The sequence below is a fragment of the Carettochelys insculpta genome, chromosome 23 (genome assembly GCF_033958435.1).
Source record: "Carettochelys insculpta isolate YL-2023 chromosome 23, ASM3395843v1, whole genome shotgun sequence".
NCBI lineage: Eukaryota > Metazoa > Chordata > Testudines > Carettochelyidae > Carettochelys > Carettochelys insculpta.
Window position 1 is genome coordinate 5,510,634 of NC_134159.1, and position 23,829 is coordinate 5,534,462.

Consider the following 23,829-nt stretch of genomic DNA (forward strand, 5'->3'; position numbering starts at 1 on the left):
GTAATCGGCCTGACATTTTAATGTGATCTGCTCTCTCAGCTGGGCTGGGTTTATTGTATTATTTCACTATTTATTGTTATTTAAAGTTGTTTGGGGTGCTTTGTCACTCTGGGATGCACACGCTGGAATTTCATTAAGATATTCAGCTATTGATTCTGGGTGGAGAACTGTATATTTGCAAACCTCTGCACTTTGATATATAGTCTCCCAGGATAATTTGTTTTCTGACCCCTTTCATGCCGGTTGGCAAGATTGTTCTGCTAGTTGGAATCTAATCAGCGCGAGTGGATAAACAGTCTGTAACAAGACACTGCATTGTTGCAGACTCCAATGAACTTCCAGTCACTCTTTTCAGGAATGTGGAGCCTGATGTGCAGAGGCACTGAGCAGCAGCTGCTCCTGTTGACTTCAGTCAGAGGTGTAGGTGCTCAGCACCCCTGAAAACCAGACCCCAGCATCCCATGCTGCTAGTTTCTCATTGCACCATGTATCCAAGGGCCTCTCTGCGTTTTACAATTGCAGCTGCATTACCTGTACACGAGTCCAGGCTTCCTCCTTCAATCCACTTGATGTGCTTTTCTGAAAAGCATCAGGTTCTGTGTACAGGTTGAAACTCTCTCGTCTGGGACCTGACCCATGATGGACAAGAGAATTCGCCGGACCACAGGAGGTCAACATTGTCAAACACAGCAGTTCCCAAACTTTTTTCACTTGTGCAACACTTGGACATCACGGTGCTCTCCATGAAACACATTATCTTTTTTACATCATACTAACTAGAAGGAGCATTACGAGCGGATAATATTTCATAATATTAATTATAATTATTGTATGGTAAATGCACCTCAACAAATAATAATGAAACCAGACATTAACACAAATAGCAGGTACAATGGATAAAACATAACATCAGCATACTTAATAAATTTAATGCGATGGATGAGTGGGTTAGGGCTGCTGGGGGGTCAGAGGAGTGGAGTTGAGTTGGGGCCTGGGGGTGTTGAGCCGGGCCCGGGGTTTGAGCCACTGGTGTGTGGGGCTGGGAGGTATGAGCTGGGGCTGGGATGGTTAAGCCGCAGCTGCAGGGGGCCGGGGTGGGGCTGGGCCAGGGGGTTGAGCCACAGTCATGCAGAGTGTTGTGCTGGTCCAGAGGGTTGACCCATGGCCACACAGGGCCAGAGGGTGTTGAGCTGGGGCTGGGAGGTCTGTGTCACCAGCGTGCAGGGCTGGGAGGTTTGACCTGGGACTGTGGGGGTTGAGCCAGTAGTGAGCAAAACTGTAAAACTGAGCAAATTGCATCCCAAAAATTTATTTTTTTCCCTGAGAATGGGGAGGAGACCACCATTAATCCATTTCACTGGCAGAACACTTGGCCATAGCCCACGGAACACCAGTGTTCCGCCAGAACATAGTTTGGGAACTGCTGGTCTAACACATTACCAACACTTCCACTGCTTACTGAGCTCTTAGAGGACACTTGGAGGTAAATTGCAGCTAAATAACAGCACAGAACACTGAGAGTCAGGACTGACAGCTGGAAACAAACTTTATGGGACCCTGGGAAACTTGGCCACACCCATAAGTGGTCAGAGGTCCGGCTAACTAAAATCATGCTGCTTTGCAGATGTTAATGGACTAGAGCATTCCAGATTAGAGAGGTTCTACCTGTACCAGCCTTTAATTTCATTTTCAGAATGCTCCCATGGACGGATGTTAGCACAGGATGCTCTGTGGCATCTGGGCAACTTATATTTCTGTACAATATTTGTTTCCTGAACAACAAAAAGTCTTGTGGCACCTTATAGACTAACAGATATTTTGGAGCATAAGCTTTCGTGGGCAAAGACCTGCTTCATCAGATGCATGAGTGGGGGGGGTGGTTTCAGAGGGGTGTTTAAAGAGTGGGGTCCCAGTAAAGGGGGAGGGCCAGAGCTGACAAGGTCTATTCAGCAAGGTGGAAATGGCCCAGTATCAACAGCACTTATCAAAAGAGGAAAAAACAAGTCAGATCAGACAGTGAGATGTGAGCCTTTGTCAGTGTCTAATGGGCAGCTATCAAAAGCTCATGCTCCAAAATATGTGAGTCTATAAGGTGCCACTAGACTTTTTGTTGTTCTCGAAGCTACAGACTACTGCAGCTCTCTCTCTGATATTTGTTTCCTGTGCCTCTCAATTTCCCTGTTAGCTGGAGGCAGCTGGTGATGGTTGTTCTGCTGGTTCTGACATAGCCTGTAGTAATGGCATGAGCAAAAAACACATGCTCACACACAGAAAAGCCATTTGAGTGACAAATGCATGGGGACTTTTTGAGTAGGGATAAATCAACATGGTTAGCTAGCATCAGACCTCACCTCACCAGCCCATATCAGCCAAGGTTCTTCAGAACAGCCTGTGCTTGGACACAGAGTGTCCGTCCTCTTACAAATATCACCCCAAGCTAAATCGAATGACTCATAATTTGGAGAGTGCATGGTGGGAGGAGGAGAGATTTCCGCTCATCTGTCTGGCTTCCAGTCAAAGCTATTAGTTCCTCGCTCTCATACAAACTAGAGATGGGAGCAATCCATTAGTCTCAAGTAGTCTGTACAACCTGGTGAACTGTTGTTCTCTCTCCTATAGTCTCCAATGCTGTTCTGTTTCAAACTAACCCCATATAAGGTACCAGTCTGTGTCTCGCCACCATAGCATCTCAGCACCCACAATCACTGAGGTAGGCCAGGGCTATCTACCCCATTGTACAGATGGGAGAACTGAGGCCCTGAGAGGCTAAGTGCCATGCCCAGGGACTCACAGTAAGTTTGTGGCAGAGCCAATTTCCATGTCCCGAGCCAATGCCCATGCTGCCTGATCATCATTTAGGAGACCCCCCCTGTCTTCAGCATAACAGATCTCCTGGTCAGGCTGGTTTCTGATGGGACTTTCCATACTAGCTGAGACACACTAGAGAGGCTGGTACCAGAGGCTTTTGGAGAAATGTGCATGAAATGCCAAAGCAGACGCAGTTATGAGATAATTAAATCTCTGCCTGTCCCCCAATAGCTGAGAGGGGGCTTAAATCTAGGGTGACCATCCGTCCTGTATTTGGCGGGATGGTCCAGTATTCGTGAAGCCAAAAAGGCATCCCTACTTATTTTTTAAATGGGACTAATTGTCCCGTATTTGGGCCCTCCCCCAATGACCTTTTCTGACAGCAGCTGCTGGCTGGAGAAAATATGGGTCACTTCCCCGAGCCTCAAGGAAGTCGGGGGAGTGTGGGTAGCTGCCACATCCCTGCTGCTTCCCCAGGCTCCCAGGGTAGGCTGGTGTCTGCCGCTTCAACAGGCTCCCGGGGGATGGCCAGTGGCTGCTGCCTCTTTCCTGGCCCCCCAGGGCTTGGTGCAGCTGGGAGGAGCTGCGCCTCCCTCCCCCATATTTCTCTGTCCCGTACATTTCATCCTAAACAGTTCTTCATTTGGTTTCCTTCCAATAATGGTTGTCTCCACAGTCCTCATTCTTTTGTGTTCACTCCCTGCAGACCTATAGGTCTCCATTTTGCTAAGACGTTCTTACCTCTGCACACGTGAGCAGCTCCTTTCAAACCTGGGGGCGGGGAGGTTCCTTCTATCTCTAAAACTAAGCACGTGCAGAACAGCAATGGAAAACACCTCTCTCTCCGCTTTTAGGAGGTGATCTAAACCCTACTGAAGTCAGTGGAATCCCTTCTGTACTACTTGCATATACACTCAGTTTAATGCCATTTGGAAGAGTTTGGCCACACGCGTGCTCAAAAGACACTAGACCTCCCTGCAAATTAAAAACTTGTGGTCATTTAACTGCACGGTCCCATTAAATTGCTTTTGGTGCTTTGACAAAACTGTATTTTGAAAAACTCAGGACGTAAAGCCCATTTATGATTATGGCAGGTTATGTATCTTAATTATGCAATTTGGGGCATTTACAGTAATAAGGATACCGTAATAGGGTTTGTGATTACACAGTCATAATCTGTGTAAAATTGAGATGCATGAGTTTAAAAATTAAAAGCTACATTAAGGATATTTCCATATTCACAAAATGTATCTTTAAAGCACATTAACCTTGGGTCAAATATACTGCTCTCAGAAGCAGGTAATGCATAATCATAGTTTGTGCCTTGGTGGCACCGTCTTTTTTCTCACTAAGCGCTTTATAAACTTTAATTAAGCCCCAGTTCTCCCTCCATTGTGAGGCAAGTAAGGCGATCCTGGAGATCCGTCCCCCACCATGGAAATGCAGGCACCTCACAGATTGATTTTGGCGGCGGTTTGACAGCCCATAGCAATGGTGTGTGGTCATTTCGGGAGAGTATTGAAGAGCAATTTATACAATTGAAAGGATAGGAGAAAGAACCTTGCTATAGTACCCAACCTGCCTCCACATCTGCCCGGTCTCCCCTCCCCCCAACACAACTAAGAACCAATATCAATTCTGTTGTATTTGCTAACACTGCTCCAGAGTCATGAACAAGTGTCTAGAGATGGGTGAGGTTATTGGCCAAACTTCATGGGAATTTTTTGCAGATAAGGCAAGTTCAGCAATACCAAAACCTGTTGCAAACTCACGTTGATTTTGCTGAATAGTTGAGGTCAAATCCCCAAAATTTCAAATATTTTGTTCAGCCATTTTCAAAATCAAACATTTTGATGTTTTTGGCACCAAAGCAGCTTTTTGTGTAGATAGTTCCTTCCATTTTAATTAAAAAAAAAAGGGGGGGGGATTAAAAGCTCAGACTGGAAAAATTTCATCTGGGGCTGAAAGAAATGTTTTGTCTGATCCCAAATTGTTATTTTTGATTAGCAAAAATTTAAAAGAAAATTGTCTTCAGACAGACCCAGAACAATCCCCCCAGCCTTGATTTCTTCTTCCAGAACTGCTAGCTCCAACAGCGGTTCTGCCTAGCCGCCCTATGGACAGGCAGCCTTGGATTTAAGGACTTAGCCTAACCCACGTCTGGGGCAGCAGTGGCATGTTGCTGTTTTTAGCCTGATAGGTTGAACGAAGCTAGCATAAGTCTGTCTGTCTTTGCTGGGAGGCATGCACTCACGCTTGACTTCAGTGGGCTTTGGATCAGACCTTGAGATCTTTAATATCACAATTCCTTTGTTCTCCTTCTTGACTGATAAATTCACCCCTTTAATTTTACTCCTTATATTTCTTTTCCTTGTCCAAGCCAGTATTCCCTCCAATTTTTTCCTTTCATGGGCAGAATAAATTTTATGTGCATCAAGGCACGTGCCAGTGTGCACCACCAGTAGAAAAACAAGATGGTGGCTATGGGCACTCTGCTAATTGGCTGGGCAGCTGCTCAATCTCTCCTGGGTGGCTGCCCAAGTGTTCAGTTTACAGGGAATGCTGGACTGCCAGCCATCTTGTTATGGATTTTACCTCGCAGTGCCTGCTTCAAAAGCAGATGCAAACCTGCACGATTCCCCTTTGCCCTCAGTCCAGTCAGAGCAGAGGCAGTTGGCAGGCTTATATACTGCAGCATTGGCTCGACTGATAGATGCACTGGCTGTATTTGCAGGATTAGATATTGAGGCAGTTGTTCCTATTAAAATGTTTTTGCAAAGGCAGCCTTGTTTTAATTTGCAAACGCCAGAATATTGTTACCATTCTGTTCCTTTTTCGTCGGCCCAGTGGCAGATTTTAAAAGATGCACAGCACTTGATCTTGGTTGCTTTTATTTCATACAAACATTTGGACTTCAGTAGCATTTAGATAACCAGGGAAGAGGTGCTGTGGATATCCCTAAGATCAATAAATAGATAGCTACAGTGCCTTTTTTGTAAAAAAGAGGAACTGGCACTCAGCTGGCTCCCTGTCTGTCATCCCCAACCAGTCCCATTGCTGAGGCTGCTGAGATGCCAGTTCTCGGTACCAGCAGGTACCAGCACAAAACCAGCACTGGTTAGCTACCTCACCTTGCTGAGCTAATCCCATTTAGGTCACCGAAGAACAGGAAGTTTCTCCCCTGCAAGATGCTAAATATCATGATCCCTGTTTTAGCGATGAGGAAACTGAGGCACAGAGCACGTGAATGATTTGCCCAAAGCAGGACACTTATCTGGCTGTACATCAATGGGGTCCTGTCCAGGTTGGAGACTCTGGGCGCTGCTGTGATGGAAAGAGATTGTAATGATAATGCCGCAGAGGGCTTTTTGAGCTAGCCAAAGGAACTCCAAAGGGTGAGGGAGGCATAATTACCCCCTCACCCTCAGTTTTGTGTGGCTTGGACCGAAGAACCTGCTAGTGGATTCTTAATTTTTACCCAACTACCTCACCCCCTTTACAGCAAGCAAGACAGCAACCTACTGCATTCACACGCTCCTTCATCCCCCAGCCACTCCTGAAGTGCTCAGAATGCCCCTTGCACCAGGAGCGCTTGTCTGCAGGACAGTGGGAGGACACAGGGAGCTCAAGTGAAGCTTCATGTGCCGGTGAACCAGGCCCAGAGCAGGCAGCTGGTCTCCATGCTTGGCACGGTAGCTGGGGCAAAGTTCTCCTCCCTGGCATTTGCCATGGAAACAGCAACTCCATTCAGCATGGGGGGACACAGGGTTATTTCTGGACACTTCCCAGTTCTCTAGCCTAGTAGAATCACATGGAGCTGTCGGAAAGTCCCATCTTTGCAGGCCAGAGGCTGAATGCGTCCTTTGCTCCCTGAATGGGCATGGCCTGGGCACAGGCAATGCTCCCCTGTCAAAGCCCTGCCAGTGTGGCACAGTCCTGAGCTGCTTCTGGGGATGGGGGGAGTAGCTCTGGAGCTGCAGCCCATTCAGCTGTTTAGCTGCTGACATGCGACTTGTGGGTGCACCTCAGCCGGTTGCTTTGGTGAAGATGCCTCTGACCCTATCTTACGGCCCTCCCAGGCAGCAGAGTCCTTGGATTGCACTGGTGTAATTCACAAAATTCTGGCTGCCTTTCAGTCTCCACTCCCAAGTCCTAAAACCCACTTTGCAATTCATTTTTACTGTTGCCTTTACAACGTAGCAATGCAATCACCACGCGCGGTGGACAATTACTGTGGCCCAAACATTGCTCCACCAATGGCCACTTTAACTGCCTCCCAGGGGCCTGAGGTCTGCTTTCAATTTGTACCCACATTTGCACACATTTAAATATTCCCTCCCTCCCCAAAAATGTGCGCATGCAACATGCTATGCACATCTCCCAGTGGGACAAGCTTGCCAACAATGGAAATACAGCTAGCCAGCTTTCTCCTTCCCTAGCCTTCAGGCGCTGCATGGCCACAAGCTGCTTTTTAAGTGGAGAGCCCAACCCCCCTCCCCGTCCAGTTTGGAGCTTAATACCTCAGTTGGATCACCTCTGTAATGGGCTGAACCTCAGAATTGAATATCCCAGATCTTCAGAGGAGCCTCGGTTTGACCAGGCTCTGAATTCTGTGGCTCAGGTGCTGGAGCTGCTTTGGGCCCTTGAGCACAGGACCAGAAGAGAAGGATCAGAGATGGGCTTTTTAGCTTCCTGTCAGACCCTCGTTTGCACGGTGTCTCTGTCAGGCAGGACCAGGATGACAGGGAAGAGGGTTCCTTGGGGGGAAGGGAAGAGCTGTAACTCCTTGACTCCGAATCGTGGCGAGACATAGTCAGCCAGGAACCGGATGTGGAACTGGCGGCTGATGCAGTAGACCAGGTTCTCGACAACGGCGCACTGGAAGCAGGTGGGGTAGGGCACGCGCCTGGTGGCGCACTCATACCACAGCTTAGCTTTAGGGCTGCAGCGGTAGACGCTGATGCCCATGCTGCGGTTGAGGTCGAAGCGGTAGATGAAGCCTCCAGCGGTGACCATTTCGGTGGTCCTGTCCTTGCTCCCACTGGTGAGGCTGACTTTCCAGCTGTCCGACCGGCTGACGTACCGGAGCAACATGTAGCGCAGAGTGCCCCCGGTCACGTAAATCTCCCCATCACACGCCGTTGCAGTGTGGGCTACGGCAAAGGTGTCATTGGGCAGCGGTGCGGTGAAGGTCCACCGGTCCTGGCGTGGGTCATACCTCTCCACGGTGTAGAGGCACTCTCCCCCAATGGCATAGAGGTACCCATCCAAGGCCACAAGCTTGCAGTGAGGCCTAGCTTGGTTTAGTGGGCAGATCTCCTGCCAGATATTGGTCAGGGGGTTGTAGCAGAAGACCCTGTTGGAAGGCTTCTGGTGCCGGCCCAGCCCTTCGCAGCCAGCCACCACAAAGAGGTAATTGAACATGCTGCAGACCGCACACCCCCGGGAAACCGCCTCCACCGGCATATGGGACAGCGGATGCCAGATGTCGCCTTCGTCATCATAGTAACACAGCCTGCTGGCATGCGAGCTACGCTCCTGGGTACTGACATCTGCCACAGTGACGTACTTCTTGCCATGCATCCTCCTCAGCAGGATCAGCTCCCTCTCCCTGGCATTCAGGTGCCCATAGATAGACGGGTTCTTCAGGACCTGGAGGTAGTTGTCACTCATGACCTTATAAGCTGCCTCCTGGAGACTGTCCAGCTTCTGCTTCTTGGCGATGCACAGAACTTCATAGCAGTTCCCCAGATCCAGCCGGACGTCCACAGCAGACTTCAAGCTTAATGGGACTTTGAAGAAGTTGGCACCAGCAATGAGTTCCACCCTGGGTTCATCGCTCACATCAGACTGGAGGCTGTGAAACGATTCCACCTGTGAAGTGATGGAGCCTGAGTGGAGGGGACTCGCCAGGGGAGGACTTGAGTTAGATCCCCCAGCAGGTGTCAAAGCCCCAAACTCCTCCATCTGCACCTGAAGTTCAGGGTTATCTGCAATTTGGTGGAAACTCTCTTTCCTACTGAACCTGTGCTCTGGTTCTACGGTCTTCTGGGCAGATGAAAAGGAGCTGTCTGGACCAGACGCACCACTGGGGTCTGCAGGCTCCCAGCTCTCCGTGGGATGTCTGAGAGGCAGGACACTGAAAGACGGGGGTGGCGTGTTTGCTGTTGGTGACACTCTGTCTTCATCTCCCACCGACTTGCTGGCTGGTTTGTGGGGCACAGGCTGGTGCAGCCAAGTCTCATGATCGCATACCTCTTCTTGAGTTTTGTTGGGCTCATAGAGAGAGTCAGTGTATGAGCGGGGCCGTGGCTTGGACGTGGACTGGGAGGTGGACTGGACGTAGTAGTCATAGACTTTGCCTCTCAGGCTAGCAGCCGAGGATGTAGACTGCCGCGGCTTTTCTTCCCTTGGCTGCCTCTCTTTAACATAGTTTTCCTCCACCTTTATCTTTGCAAAGGAGGAGAAAGTGTAGGAGGCATCAGAGCTCGTGTCACTTTGGCTGATCATTAAGCCCATGTCTGATGTAGCATGGAGGGTCTGAATCCTCTCCTGGTCAGTCCGGGCCTCCTCGTTCCAGGCCAAACTCTCACTCATGTTTCCTGCTTCCTCCTTCTTCTCAGTGTTTGGAGTGGATCTGCCAGCTGCCGTGAGCTCAGAAGCATTTCCTGGTTGAGTGCTGCAGGGGTTGTGCCTGAGGCTGTGGCAGAACCTGGATAGCTGTGAGCCTAGGTCCTGGCCAGCCCCTCTGCTGTCATCTATGGAGCTCTTAGGTTTGCTTGCCAGACCACAAATGTTGTGCTTACCCCCAGCTTCTGTTCCTGCCACTGGTGCCTCCTGCTCTGCCCCGTCCACTGTAGCCACCGGCCCCGTGCTAGGGCTCACGCCTGGAGTCTGACCCTCTCCCTCTGAAACAGGCAGCTTTTTGTCTGGCTGCGATTCGGAGACCAGCTGACAAGCCTCCTTCCCCTTCTCTGTCTCCTCCCCGTTTGGCAGCCTTTGATCTCCCCTGGGAGGGGTGCTTTGCTGGCCCTTTGTTCCCACCAGCACTGGCCCACCCAGGTGAGCACTTTGAATCACTTTGCCGCCTCCCCGCCTCGCCCCACTGCTGTTGACTTGCCTGTACCTGAGTCCCTGTGGCATTTCTTCAGCGCCTCCCCTTCCGCATCCAGCCTTTTCTCTCTGCCCCGCTTCATTGTCAGCCTTTATGATCTCGCTTCCCTGCGGGCTGCTGGACGGACGGGACTTGTAGAACCTATAAGCCAAAGTGAGTAGGAGCAGAGCCGCTGCAGAAAGTGCCAACTTCCCAGCTAGCTGCATGTTTGTCTGCCAGTCCTGGCTGATTTCTGCCCCGGTGGTCATTCTCCCACAACAGGCCAGCAGGAAGGAATGCGAAGAATCTGACTAATGATTGCCAGGTGGGGACAAGCTCCAGGCAAAGCAGGCCTCTCTGAGCTCCCCAAAGGAGTCAAGGACAGGGTGACTTTCACCTGCTGCAGGTAGACTGGCCAAGGCTTCCAGGTGGAGCGGACAGTATCTGCTTTCCATACCCGCTTTGCATATTTGAGCAAGGTGGGCTGGGCTGGGCTCAGGTGAAAATGTGCATGCCAGGCAACAGACAGTGAGCACCTGGGAACTGGCTTTATTAGCCAGGTAAACAGAGAGGCTCAGAAAAAAGACAAGGCAGGTGTAAGGCAGAGTAATGGGGTAAAAATAGCTTCCCAAGCCAGCCCACAGACCTTTTGCTTTGCCTTTTAAAAACATGGGTTTTCAGCTTTCATGTCGATAGGAGCTGGGGAATGGGGCAGCCTATTTAAATCCTGGGGTGGTGGGAGGAGACCACAGAAAGAAGGAACCCCAACATCTCAGGTGAAGGGGAGGGGCCAGAACCCAGAATTTATCCAGCTTCTGCGGAGAAAGAATGAATGTGTTGTAGGGGAAGGTCACAGGGTCAAACCCAGGGATCCAGGTGGGAATGCCAAAGAAGAACCCAGGACAGAACCCACTGCTGTGAAGAGGAGTCCTAGGAGATGGTAGATTCCACCCACAGGATCCCAGCCTAAAGGCATACACGGACAAGGGGCTGGAGAAACACCGCACGGTCACAGAAGACAGACCTCCCTCTATCTCCTTCCTCTCAGACTGATGGACAGACATCTTGGCCATTGGTGGGAGTTGATGAAGAGCTCAAGGATGGGGAGTGGGTAAAGGAACAGGTGTGGGACTGACAGTCTTGGGAAGTGAAGTCACCTGGTTTCCCTGCACAGAACAGATCACTTTGAGAAGTTTCCTCACATACTGCCCAGCCAGGGAACCTTGCTTCTGGCCTTGGAGACAAACCCTGTCCTGGTGAGAGAGTACCCAGCTTCATGGTCTGACTGGTCCTTATACTCTCTGCTGACAGCAAAAGTGCCAGTGAGCAGCAGGTATGGCAGTGTTCTCATACCGTGGATGGAGGTCTGCTGAAATATGGGCTGGCAGGGGATCCTGGGAGTTCCTACTTAGAAGTATAAAGGGTTGATTGTTCGTTTGAGGCAGGATCTGTCTGTCCATCCACACATCCATCCAGCTTGAATATCCCCACGAATAGCCAGGTTCAGGGCAAAGTGTGGGCAAGGACTCATGTGGTGGTGGTGTTTGAATTAATCATACAGGCAAATGCCTGGCAGAGGGGAAGGTTCGGGCCAGGTGGTGCGTGTGCTGCTTTAGGAGCTGGGTGGAAATGCCAACCCTCTGCACACCTCAAAATCATTCTAGGGCTAACAGCAGAGCTGGTTCGCCCAGTGGTGGGCAAGGACTGGCTGGGCTGCCCAAAGTTCAGAGACAGATGCAAGACTCGCCATCTTATCACAAACCAGCATCCTCCAGCTCGGGGTGCATACAGTGCTGCAGGGACGAGAAGTGGGGCCTGACGTAGGAAGTGGGGGGCCCCCACTCTGTTATGGGAGGCTTCTGCCCCTAGCAGCAGCACCAGCTCTGGGACTGGACTGGCTGCTGTTCTTACCTTGCAAATACCACTGTAGAGCCAGATCCCTGGCTGGTGTCAACTGATGTCGGTGAAGCAATGCTGATTTGCACCGGCAGAGGCTCTAGCCTGTGGCGTTCATTTCCATATGTGGTTCACAGTCCCTCCTTTCCTTCCTCCTCATCCTCCCTTCTCAGAACACCTGCTGGGGGCTGCATCATGCCTCCTTCCTGTCTGGGGGAGCAGGTGGTAGGAACGCTATGTAACATCTCTCTGAACACTGAGGCTGCATCAGCTGCTATGCTGTGTGTGTAGGTAGCTGTGAATTTGAGAGCCCTGGGCCAGGGAAAGAAGCAAGGTCTGGAACCTCAGGGAGGCATTCTCAATCTTCCCCCTTCAGTAATGGAGAGTGAAGGGAACTGCAGTGAAAGTCACAGGGGATTGAAAGTGGCAGGTGCTGCCATGGCTTCCGGAGCAGCCCTAGCCAACTTGGAGTGAAATAAATTACTACGTTTAAAAAAAAAGAGTGAAAGAACCAAACGAAGGCAGGAGCGAAATGAAAAGATAATTGGCAGACTGTGTTAGGTTGTGGGCGTGTGCCACGCTTCTTGCACCATGTCATGTGAGGGTAACCAGGGAACTCGTCAGTTTGCTCAGGGGGAGGAGAAAACTATCCAAGTAAACACCTCATGGTGCAAACAGGCCTGTCTTACATGGGATTAGCATGGCATTTAACCCAGAGACGCTTTTGTGGCTGTTTGTTTTTCCTCTTCCCTGCCTGGGATGATTTTATTTTTGTGGGTGAGAGCGGGAGGACATGCCAGGAGAGTTTGTGAGGTCTGAGTTTGTGCAACATGTGGGTGGTGGGGTATGGTGGGGTGGTATTTGGTGTGAGTAGTGGGGATGGAGAGGTACTTGGGAGGTGTCAGATGTAGCTCTGGGGATGGGGTACATGTATGAAGTGTGTGGCTGATGTGTGAAGCAGGTGAGCACAGTACGGTCCATTGTGGGGACCTGTGATGTGGGGGGGATAAGTCGGAAAGGGGTGGATGTGTGTGTCTGTGTGGTTCTGTTGTGCTGGAACTATTTGTACTGGAGGTCTGTGGGAGGTGCGTTATGGGTATTGTGTGAAGTGCGTGGCCAGGGTATGCAGAGTGAATGTGTAAAGTGAGAGGATCAGTTTCGGAGGTGTGCAGGGAAACACTCCGTGTGTTGTGTGTGAGGTGACAGGGCTGGTCAATAGTGGTTGTGGTACATGTGGATGAGGCATGCCCAGGTACGTGTATTTGAGGTGTGAGGGATGTGTACATAGAGGGAGAGGTTTGGCGGGTGTGTGTCTCTGAGATGGGGCTGGATAGATATTTGGGGAGTGTCCGTGTGACATTTGCGATGTGAATGAGTAAGACCTAGGGGAGTGTTGGGGGGAGGTATTCGGTGGGTGTGCAGGAGCTGTAGCGTTCGAGGCATTGGATATGTGATGTGGGTGCAGGAGGTCTAGGGGATAGTGGAAGGAGGAGATACTTTGTGTGTGTGGCCAGGAGAAGTAGGAGACTAGGCGTTCCGTAAGTGGTAAACAGGATGAAGTTCAATGAGGAGAAATGCAAAGTGTTTCACTTGGGAAGGCCTAATCAGTTTCACACATGCAAAATGGGAAGGGAATCCCTTGGAAGGAGTACTGAAAGGGATCTAGGGATCATTGTGGACCACAAGCTTAATATGAATCAACAGTGTGATGCTGTTGCAAAAAAAAGCAAACATGATTCTGGGACGCATTAACAGGAGTGGTGTGAGCAAAACACGAGAAGTCGTTCTTCTGCTCTGCTCTGTGCTGGTTAAGCTTCAGTAGAGTATTGTGATCAGTTCTGGGCACCACACTTAAGGAAGAGGTGGAGAATTTGGAGAAGGTCCAGAGAAAAGCAACAAGAATGATTAAAGATCCAGAGAACATGAGCTATGAGGGAAGACTGAAAGAACTGGGCTTGTTTAGTTTAGGAAAGAGAAGATACAGGGGGCATTATAGCAGTTTACAAGTACCTGAAAGAGTGTTACAAGGAGGAGGGAGAAAAATTGTTCTTTTTTGCATCTGAGGACAGGACAAGGAGCAACAGGCTTAAACTGCAGCAAGGGAGGTTTAGGTTGGATATTAGGGAAAACTTCCTAGCTGTGAGGGTGGTTAAACACTGGAATAAATTGCCTAGGGAGGTTGTGGAATCTCCATCGCTGGAGATATTGAAGAGCAGGTTAGATAAACATCTGTCAGGGATGGTCTAGATGGTCTGGATGGTGCTTGGTGCTGCTGCAAGGACTCAATGACCTCTCAAGGTCTCTTCCACTTCTGGTGTTCTATGATTCTATGTGGTGCAAATAGGTGCTAGGGCATGTGACTGAAGAAGTGGGAGGTGTGTAGGTGATGGAAGCTGTTGCTGACACAGCTAGGCTGGGTGTGTGTGGTGTGCCTATGCTGGGTGTGATGCACGTAGGAGGTGAAGTGTATGTCTGGAGAGACGCGACCATTCTTTTATCATTGCCCTTGTCTTTTAAAAGACGGTATAATGAGCGAGTGGCTGGGAGCCAGCCCTCCACTCTGAGTTGAGGGGGACAAATGTTAAATTAGTGAAGGACCAAAAACCAACCAGGTGCGGGGAAATCTGCTGGTGCAATTAGTCATTCCATGCCACTGCATTAATTGCAAATCAACAGCTTCTGCAGGCAGGGAGCCATGCGACAATTTACATCTAGGTTTTAGCAGCTATCACAATATAGACCTTGTCTGAACCTCCTGCTAGAAAACTCAGCTCGCCACTTGGAACTGGAAGCAGTGCAGCTCAGTGGCTAGAGCAGGGGTGAGCAAATTTTTACACTGGGCACCACTTTTTCTGTCCCTGCAATTAACAGGGTCTCCCGTCCTCAACCTGTCTAATGTAATTCAAAACCGTTGGAAATTTTGGCTATGTTTATATAAAAAAAAAACCAAACCTGTGGCATTTGTGCCCCCCTGGGTTAGAGCGCTGGCCTGGGAATCAGGAGACCAGGGTTCTAGGTCTAGCTCTGCCACTGACTGGCCCGTTGAGTGACTGTAAGTATGTTTCCATAGCATTGGAAACCTGGCTCCCAGGCTTGTGGATATGGTGTTTCCAAGCCCGGGCTTGAACATCCCCGCTCCATCGTGAACCTGGATGTCCAGTTGCTCCACATGGGTCTCACAGTTGTGCTAATATAGGCACACTGCACTTCAGAGGCTGGAGTGCTGATTAATCTACATCCACACTGCAAAATGGCAGAGCTTGGAGCTGAGTCACGGCAGGACTTTGTCTGTGACCCAGCCCCTAGGAAAATCCTGAGTGTTTGCTTATCCAAGTCAGACTGATTAATGTGTGGATGGAAATGGGGCTTGGGTGCAAACATATCCTCAGTTTTCCCATCTGTAAAATGGAGATAAATTAACTTCCTTTGTACATAACGTTGAGATCTGATCAGAAGCGCTCTACAAGAGCTAGATGTTGTTGTACCTCTTAACACTTTGATTTCTCCCCATCTCAAGCCCTTCATTTCTCTTAGTTCTGTTTCTTTTGCTCTGTTACTTTGAGAACTGAGGGGAGAGGCTTGATTTCAGCACAGATGCCCACTGACAAAGAGACACATAGTGGGCAGCGGCTCAGGGAAGAAGCGAGAGATCAGACCTCATAGATCTTGATCACTTGCCACAACATTCCCTTGGCTGAGACCCAGGACAGAGAGGGAGGGCTGGAATTCCCTTACCACATCATGGGGACAGATAGCTGGAAGACCTCATGCACAAGGGGCCAGCAGGGCTATTAAGCCCAGACCAGGACCTGGTGTGAGGGCCTTGAACTATCGGTGAAAACACTGATTTGCCCTGAAAGAAGGTACTAGGGCCAGGCCGTCTGACTCCCAGCAGTTCTATTGGACTGATGGCTTTCCTGAGTTGATTAGTTTGACCTGACCAAGCACGTAGCAAGTACAGTCCCCAAGGGATGTGCTTGTTCTCAGCTACAGCACAGAATGGAGTTAAAGAAGAATGCATGCTGAACTGTGCACCGGGCTCCTAAGGGGAACCCGAGACAGGTTACATATATCCCCGCAGGTCACTGTAACCAGTTTTTAAAGCTGCTGTGTGGAGTGTGAGATTATGGCAAATAAACAACTCTTGTGCGCCCCAGGAACTGCAATCCTCTGGTAAAAATTTCAGTGCTGCACGGAAAGATGCCTCTCCCAGCTGCCCTTCTGGCCCGTAGGAGGAGAGTGGGAGATACCCACAGGCAAATAAAGTCACAGCCTATGGCCTAGAAGGGAGGAACAGAAAGCAGGTGGGATTGTGGGGTATTGACACCCCCACACACTCCTGCATCTTTTCTTGAATCGCAGCCAGAGTTTCCTATATTAAAAGGAAAAAATAAAGCCAGGCTTCACTAGGAATTGCACACGGTGGAGTTCCAAGTATCTCTTGGCTTCCTGCGCGTTAGCTGGTTTTATGAAAAAACAAAAACAAAAAACCCCAGGAGAATATTATACACACAGCCACCAGCCATTCACTCTCAGCACTGCAGCTTGTAAATAAAGTAGAAACAACTGAGAATCACTTAACCTAGGTGTTTCTAAACACCTGTGCATTTTCATCTCCTGTAGCAAAGCCCAGACATGAATGAGAGTGTAGCTGAATCTCACAATTTTAACAGGTGTCTGACCCATATTTGGTATTTTTTAAAGCTCCAGCTGTTGGACTCAGGTAATTGCTTAAGAATTTCTGCTGTTGTTTAAGGAAGAACATTTCTAGCCATTATGACTGCAGAAAAAAGTTTGCAAAGTGATTCACCAAGGCTCAATGAGAAGGGACTGAAAGGTTTCCTGCGGTATGGTAGGTGGGGGTTGCAAAAACATCATGAGAAAATCTGTCTGGATAGTAAATTCATCTCTACTGGAAATAGACAATACTCAAGTTCTTGTAAGAAGTCCAGTATCTAGAGATTTCCAACCCTCCTTTGCCAGCTCAAGGGTAATTCTAGAAATATTTGGAAATGTCTACAAACTTTGGGGTACTTAACAAAACTGACCTTTTTGCAGTTCACCTATTGTGACTACCATAGAAGCGTCTCATAACATTTCCTGATGCTTGATTATTCCAGCTTCTACTTCCCTTGCTCAGATTCTATTTCCTGCCAAGCAGCTACATGGGAACTTGAATTTAAAGATGGCAGGCCTCATTTATCAAACAGTACCACCCAAATTAGGGCAGCTAGTCCTGCATGTGGGTGCCTAAGTCAGTACCAAAGTGCACGACGTCTGTTTTAGGTGCTCAGTTTGGGAATCCAATCATGAAATGGGACAACACGAAAAAATGTATGAAATATGGACTTTCTTGGAAATGGACGTGTCATCTTGAAATTAGGGATGGCCCAACAGTGTGAAAGTTGGACATCTCCTACTTCTTAAGACCATTAGATCTTCTAGAGTAGCCTGCACAGTGATTGTGATCATATCTACCAATGAGGGCCACATATGCAGCTCTCCATGTGTGATGTGGGCTGCATCAACACCATATAGATACGGCCTGTGTGGGTCTGAGAGGTCACATGGGTCGCAGCAGCATCCTGATTGGTCCACAAGCCAGCCACAGGTTGAGAACTGCTGCTGTAGAAGGAGAGTGGAGAGCAGCTAACGTACGCAATGCACGTTCTCAGAAATCTACTGAGGGGAGGCCTTGAATCCAGAATATGTGGGTATAAGTTGGGTTTATAGGCCACAGAATCTCCCCATGAGCACCTCGGTGATCCAAAAAACCTCAGCACTTCATCAGGAATGTGGCAAGGTTCACACACAAGGAGTGGGGAGATTTTCAAAGGCAGAAAGGGCTAAATCCCAAGGCACTGCCTACATTCCCTTCACGCCTTTAAATTCTCTCCCTTGACAATGTTCCCCTCCTTGCTAGTTTTCCTTTTCACACTTTCCTGTGTCCCTTTGTCATTTGGGACTCGAAGCAAATGTGCCGGAGCAGCACAAACCCAGTGGTTCCTCTTGCTGTATTCCCAATGCTAGCTCGCCGCCTCGCATCGAAGTGACCGGGACTTTCCCAGGGTGCCGTGTACTCCTCAAAACGACTCCCATTTACACCATCTTGCTGAAGTTCAGTGCCGGTAAAGTAATTGGGTCAGTCAACACAAAAGAAGGGCACAGCCTGCCTCAGGGAAAGACTGGCTCGGGTCTTTGAAGCTGCCAAGTCATTGTCCCTATCAGGAGCAAGACAAACCAGAATCCTTTGCCATCTCTTCTGAGTTCCACTGTTAGCTCTTATCCAGCACTCTGTCACCTACCCAGCCTACGCTTGTAGGAGCATAGGCCCTCCTCTGCTGAAGTAAAAGAAGGGCCAAGTTCACCTTGAAAGGAGAAAAGAAACTCTTTTGCGCATTAGAAGTCAAAGCAGTGCTGCAGCTTGAAAGAGTGGGTGACATCAAAGGACTGAAGGCTGCTTTTCATGGGTGCACCTCTCGAGTCTCTTGATGTGTGGGGCCAGGGCTTTGAAGTGCTGGATGCGATTAGCCAGACTTTTGCTGACAAATGTTCCAGGACGTCAATTAAAAATTGCAGAACTTGGGCTGGGACTGGTTGACCTGAACTGCCTGGTAAATCGCTGTGGGGGAGGTCTCTGATGGAGGCCCAGGTGTTAGGGAGTGTGTGGGGAGATGCAAAGCAGTGGGAGAGGACAGCAGCTGCTCACCCATGAAAACGGAGATATTTTGTAAAAAATCACATATTCAAAGTTTCCTTTTCAATGACTTTCCTTCCCTACAACTGGCCTTCAGGGTGTCTCTGGGGAAACTGGGCCTCCTAAGGACAGGATGGTGTGTGGCAGGCCGACAGGGAGGTCAGCACATAAAGACTCCTGTATTGTGGGACGCCAAGTTAGATAATGTTGATATTTCCCTCTGCGGATCTCAAAGCACTTTGCAAAGAAGAGGAAGAATCGTTATTCCCCATTCTACAGGAGGCAAAGTGAAGGACGGGTGACTGGCTTTCCTCCGGTCATTACGCACAGCTTCAGTGGCAACAGCGCCAACAAAATTCAAGAGAGAGGATGGATGGTCCTGTGGTTAGGATGCCTAGGTTTAATTGCAGGCTGTGCCACAGACTTCCTGTGTGATCTTGAGCAAGTCACTTTGTCTTTCTGTGGACCATTTCCTCTGGTGTAACAGGGCAACAGTACTTCTCCCAAAGCAGAGAGGGGTGTGGTAAGGAAATATGTGTTAACAGTAAAGGAGGTGCTCAGATACTACACTAGTGGTGTAGTAGGACTTTCAGCTCCTGATCCAAACTTTACAGCTGTCCCTTAGCAACGTAGGGGGTGGGAGGGGCGGCTTGGAGCATAGGAGGGCTAGGAACCTGGACCTGAATGCTGGCTTATGTCCATTTCTAAGCCAGACACGGAGAAAACATGAGGCCCAAGCATTAGCTGTGTGAGGAGTCAGCACAGATTGTGTGTGAAAGGCCAAGAGGGCACAGCTGATGTCCGTAAAAAGGAATTCCAGCAGAAGAAAAGAGGTGGGAATGAACTGGGGTTGGCATTGTCAGTAACGGTTCAGATCTGGATCCACAGTTCATAGCTCAAGTCTGTCTCTAGGAGTGGGAGGTGGATTCACAGCCAACCTCTGGATCTGCCCTCCCTTCGACATTGGACAATCAGCAGCTAGACCCGTGTCTAAGGCAACTCCCCAAACACTTGGCTGGCAGGAGACTTGCTGAATGGGGACTGTTACTGCCTCCAGCGCATGGGGATCCTGCTGTGAGTCTGGACTGCGGTCAGTGTCATGTTTGCACACACATCAAGTCCAGACACATGTTTTGGGACTGTGCTAATTGGCTGTCTGCCTGGAGGCCCTGGCCCCCCAGGTGGCAGACACAACTCCTGGGTATTTTCATAGCACACGATCGTGCTTTCTAATCCGCACGCAGACCTCCGAGCACTCATGACTCAAGAACCATGAATTATGCATAAAATCGTTAGTGGCCCCATGAACTCAGTCAGGCATTAACTGTGCTTGGTAATTACATGGTGGCGAGAGAAAGAAAATCAAGAGAACCCAACAACAAAGGCCTCTATCACAAAATCACGGAACTGCTTGGTGCAATTCTGAACATGCCGATTAGCTCTTGTACTACGGGCGCGAGGTGCGGGGGTGAGGGGGAGAGTAGAACAGCACAGCATGTTGCTGGTAAGGATGGAGGTGCATCAGCAAAGCTGCACAGAGGCTTGGGGTGGAATAGTCGAGCTGCTGGAGCTAAGAGGGCGGAGGGACGCTGCAGCACCCCCTGGCTTGATGTGGTTTGCGTTATATAGAGTGTTTGCAGGTTGCTTCAGTAGTTCTCAGCATCCCCACTAAAAAAAATTGTTCCAGCACCCCTGGGTGCAGGAGCCAGCTGGGACTGAGGTGGGACCAAGCCTTTCCCAAGGCGCTAAGCTGGCAATTGCAAAAGTCTCCCCTTAGTTTGTGTGGCTCAGTTCTTGGTGACTGATTTCCACCCTGAGCACACGTAGCCCCAGGTGGTGAATCGGTGATCGCTCAGCACCTCAAAAAATCAGGCTTCTCATGGGTGTCACATCAGGTACCCCAAAACCAAGCTACTCATTGCAGTGTGGCGGATTTACTGCCATTGTGTCCTCATGGGTCTTTGGCTCCATTAATGATAACCAGAAGGCTGCTTGCGTGTGTGTTCAATTATATGGGATCAATGATCTCAGCAGACCCCACAAGGTTGCCCAAAGAGCACAGACCAGATAAGGATCAAAGGCACCTGGCCAGGGTTTACTGCCAAGCAAGGTACAAATAACAGTTGTCAAGTATAGTACGCTGTACTGATACCCTGTACATATGCACCTGCCACAATGGACTGACACAAACCGTGGAAATTCTACTGCCCCACTAGGGCTGCGTCTACACGTGCACGCTACTTCGAAGTAGCGGCAGTAACTTCGAAATAGCGCCCGTCACATCTACACGTGTTGGGCGCTATTTCGAAGTTGAAATCGACGTTAGGCGGCGAGACGTCGAAGTCGCTAACCCCATGAGCGGATGGGAATAGCGCCCTACTTCGACGTTCAACGTCGAAGTAGGGACAGTGTAGACGATCCGCGTCCCGCAACATCGAAATAGCGGGGTCCTCCATGGCGGCCATCAGCTGGGGGGTTGAGAGATACTCTCTCTCCAGCCCTTGCGGGGCTCTGTGGTCACCGTGGGCAGCAGCCCTTAGCCCAGGGCTTCTGGCTGCTGCTGCTGCAGCTGGGGGTCCGTGCTGCATATACAGGGTCTGCAACTAGTTGTTGGCTCTGTGTATCTTGCACTGTTTAATGAAAGTGTGTCTGAGAGGGGCCCTTTAAGGGAGCGACTTGCTGTTGAGTCCGCCCCGTGACCCTGTCTGCAGCTGTGCCTGGCTCCCTTATTTCGATGTGTGCTACTTTGGCGTGTAGACGTTCCCTCGCTGTGCCTATTTCGATGTTGGGCTGAGCAACGTCGAAGTTGAACATCGACGTTGCCAGCCCTGGAGGACGTGTAGACGTTATTCATCGAAATAGTCTATTTCGATGTCGCAACATCGAAATAAGCTATTTCGAAGTTGGGTGCACGTGTAGACGTAGCCTAGGTGAGACGAAGACGGTCCCCAAGACATCACAGTATATACAGGTACAAACAGTGCACCTCACTGCTGACTTGTCAAGTTACCACCCTCTGATGTTGTCAGATTGCCACCTATCTCCCTGTGCCTCATGGTTTGGTTAGACCATCTCTATATATCATGCTGTCATTTTAGACCCTTTCCTGGACCTGGGCCTGTATCTGCATGAGTAGGTATCAAAGTCTTTTTTAATGAGCTGGTGAGACCTTGTGATTTCAACTTATACCAATTATGGTTCTGCCCCTGGACCAATTACCAATTAGTGTTCTGTACTCTCAGCCCTGTCTGTGTCAAGGTCTGTTAGCTGAGGCCTGCGTCTTGCTCACAGCTTAGTTCTGCTTTTAGCCATGTTTTGTCCATTGTTGCTGGACCTCAGGCCTCAAACCATGCCTGTGCTGTATGGGCTTAGGCCTTCCATCTTACTACGCTGAGCATTAATGTCAGAGGGGTAGCTGTGTCAGTCTGTATCTGCAAAAACAATGAGAAGTCCTGTGGCACCTTATAGACTGACATATTTTTTGGAACAAAAAGTGGTCAAGTAGCACTTTAAAGACTAACGAAATAATTTAGTAAGTGAGTTTTCGTGAGACAGACCCACTTCTCCAGACCATAGCCATACCAGAACAGACTCAATATTTAAGGCACAGAGAACCAAAAATAGTAATCAAGGTGGACAAATCAGGAAAACGATTAGCAAATCAGAGAGTAGAGGGGCAGAAGGGGCAGGCCGGGGGAGTCAAGAATTAGATTAAGCTAAGTATGCAAATGAGCCCCTATAATGACCCAGAAAATTCCCATCCTGGTTCAAACCATGTGTTAATGTGTCACATTTGAATATAAAAGAGAGTTCAGCAGCCACTCTTTCAAGACTGTTGTGAAAATTCCTCTTCAGTAAGACGCAAACTTTTAAGTCATTAACAGAATGGCCCACTCCATTAAAATGTTGGCTGACCGGTTTGCGGATCAAGAGTGTTTTTATGTCTGTTTTGTGCTCATTAACTCTTTGCCTAATAGAGTTTGAAGTCTGTCCAATATACAAAGCATCTGGGCATTGTTGGCACATATATGATGTTAGTTGAGGAACATGAGAGTGTGCCCGTGATTCTGTGAATAACCTGGTTAGGTCCAGTGATGTTATCTCCAGAATAGATATGTGGACAAAGCTGGCAGTGGGCTTTGTTGCAAGGAAAAGTTCCAGGACTGGTGTTCCTGCAGTATAGACGGTGGTTGTGGGTGACAATCCTTATAAGGGTGGGAGGTTGTCTGTAGGAGAGAAGAGACCTGTCACCTAGGGCCTTCTGGAGTGTGGCATCCTGATTAAGGATAGGCTGCAGGTCTTTAATAATTCATTGTGGTGGTTTGAGTTGGGGGCTGTAGGTAATGACCAGTGGTGTTCTGTTCTTGGCTTTTTTGGGCCTATCTTGGAGTATCTGGTCTCTGGGTATTTGTCTGGCCCTGTCAATTTGTCTTTTTATTTCTCCTGGTGGGTAATTCAGGTTTATGAATATTTGGTAAAGATCTTAGAATCATAGAATCATAAAACAATAGAGCTGGAAGAGACCTAAGAAGCCATCAAGTCTAGCCCCCTGCCCAAGGCAGGACCAAACCCCATCAGATCGGCCCAGCCAGGGCTTTGTTGAGCCAAGAGTTAAACACCTCCAGGGATGGAGACTCCACTACTTCCCTGGGTAGACTATCCCAATGCTTCACCACCCTCCTAGTGAAAAAGCTTTTCCTAATGTTCAACCTGGACCATCCCATCCACAACTTGAGACCATTGTTCCGTGTTCTGCAATCTGTGACCACTGTGAACAGCCTCTCTCCAACCTCTTTGCAACCTCCCTTCAGTAAGTTGAAGGCTGTTATCAGATCCCACCTCAGTCTTCTCTTCTGCAGACTAAACAGACCCAATTCCCTCAACCTTTCTTCATAGGTCGTATGCTCCAGCCCCCTAATTATTTTGGTTGCCCTCCACTGGGCCCTCTCCAATGCGTCCACATCCTTCTTGTAGTTTTTGATCTCTGTTCGTAGGATCAGAGCAAATGCAATTGTACCTAAGGGCTTGAGTGTAAACAATGGATCTAGTTATGTGTGCAGGATGGAAGCTAGAAGCATGTAGATAAGTATAGAGATCAGTGAGTTTCTGGTATAGTGTGGTACCAATCAGGCCATCCTTGATTTGTACTGTAGTGTCCACGAAATGTATCTCTCATGTGGAGTAATCGAGGCATAAGTTGATGGTGGAGTGCAGATTGTTAAAGTCACTGTGGAAAGCTCACCTAATAAATTATTTTGTTAGTCTTTAAAGTGCTACTTGACTGCTTTTTTGTTTTGACAGTAAATAGACTAGCATGACTTTCTCTCTGTTACTA

At 49.1% G+C, this 23,829-nt stretch overlaps 1 protein-coding gene across 1 annotated transcript; it reads right to left on the reverse strand.

Annotated features, from left to right (window-relative positions):
- Positions 1-722: 722 nt before the first annotated feature.
- KLHDC7A (kelch domain containing 7A) lies at positions 723-10,388 on the reverse strand. Its single transcript, XM_074975833.1, has one exon. The coding sequence runs from the start codon at positions 10,168-10,170 to the stop codon at positions 7,504-7,506; it is 2,667 nt and encodes an 888-aa protein (XP_074831934.1). The 5' UTR covers positions 10,171-10,388; the 3' UTR covers positions 723-7,503.
- Between the last annotated feature and the right edge of the window lie 13,441 nt (positions 10,389-23,829).

Excerpts from the sequence above, each read along its gene's own strand:
- KLHDC7A (XM_074975833.1), bottom strand. The coding sequence starts at position 10,170 with ATGACCACCGGGGCAGAAATCAGCCAGGACTGGCAGACAAACATGCAG.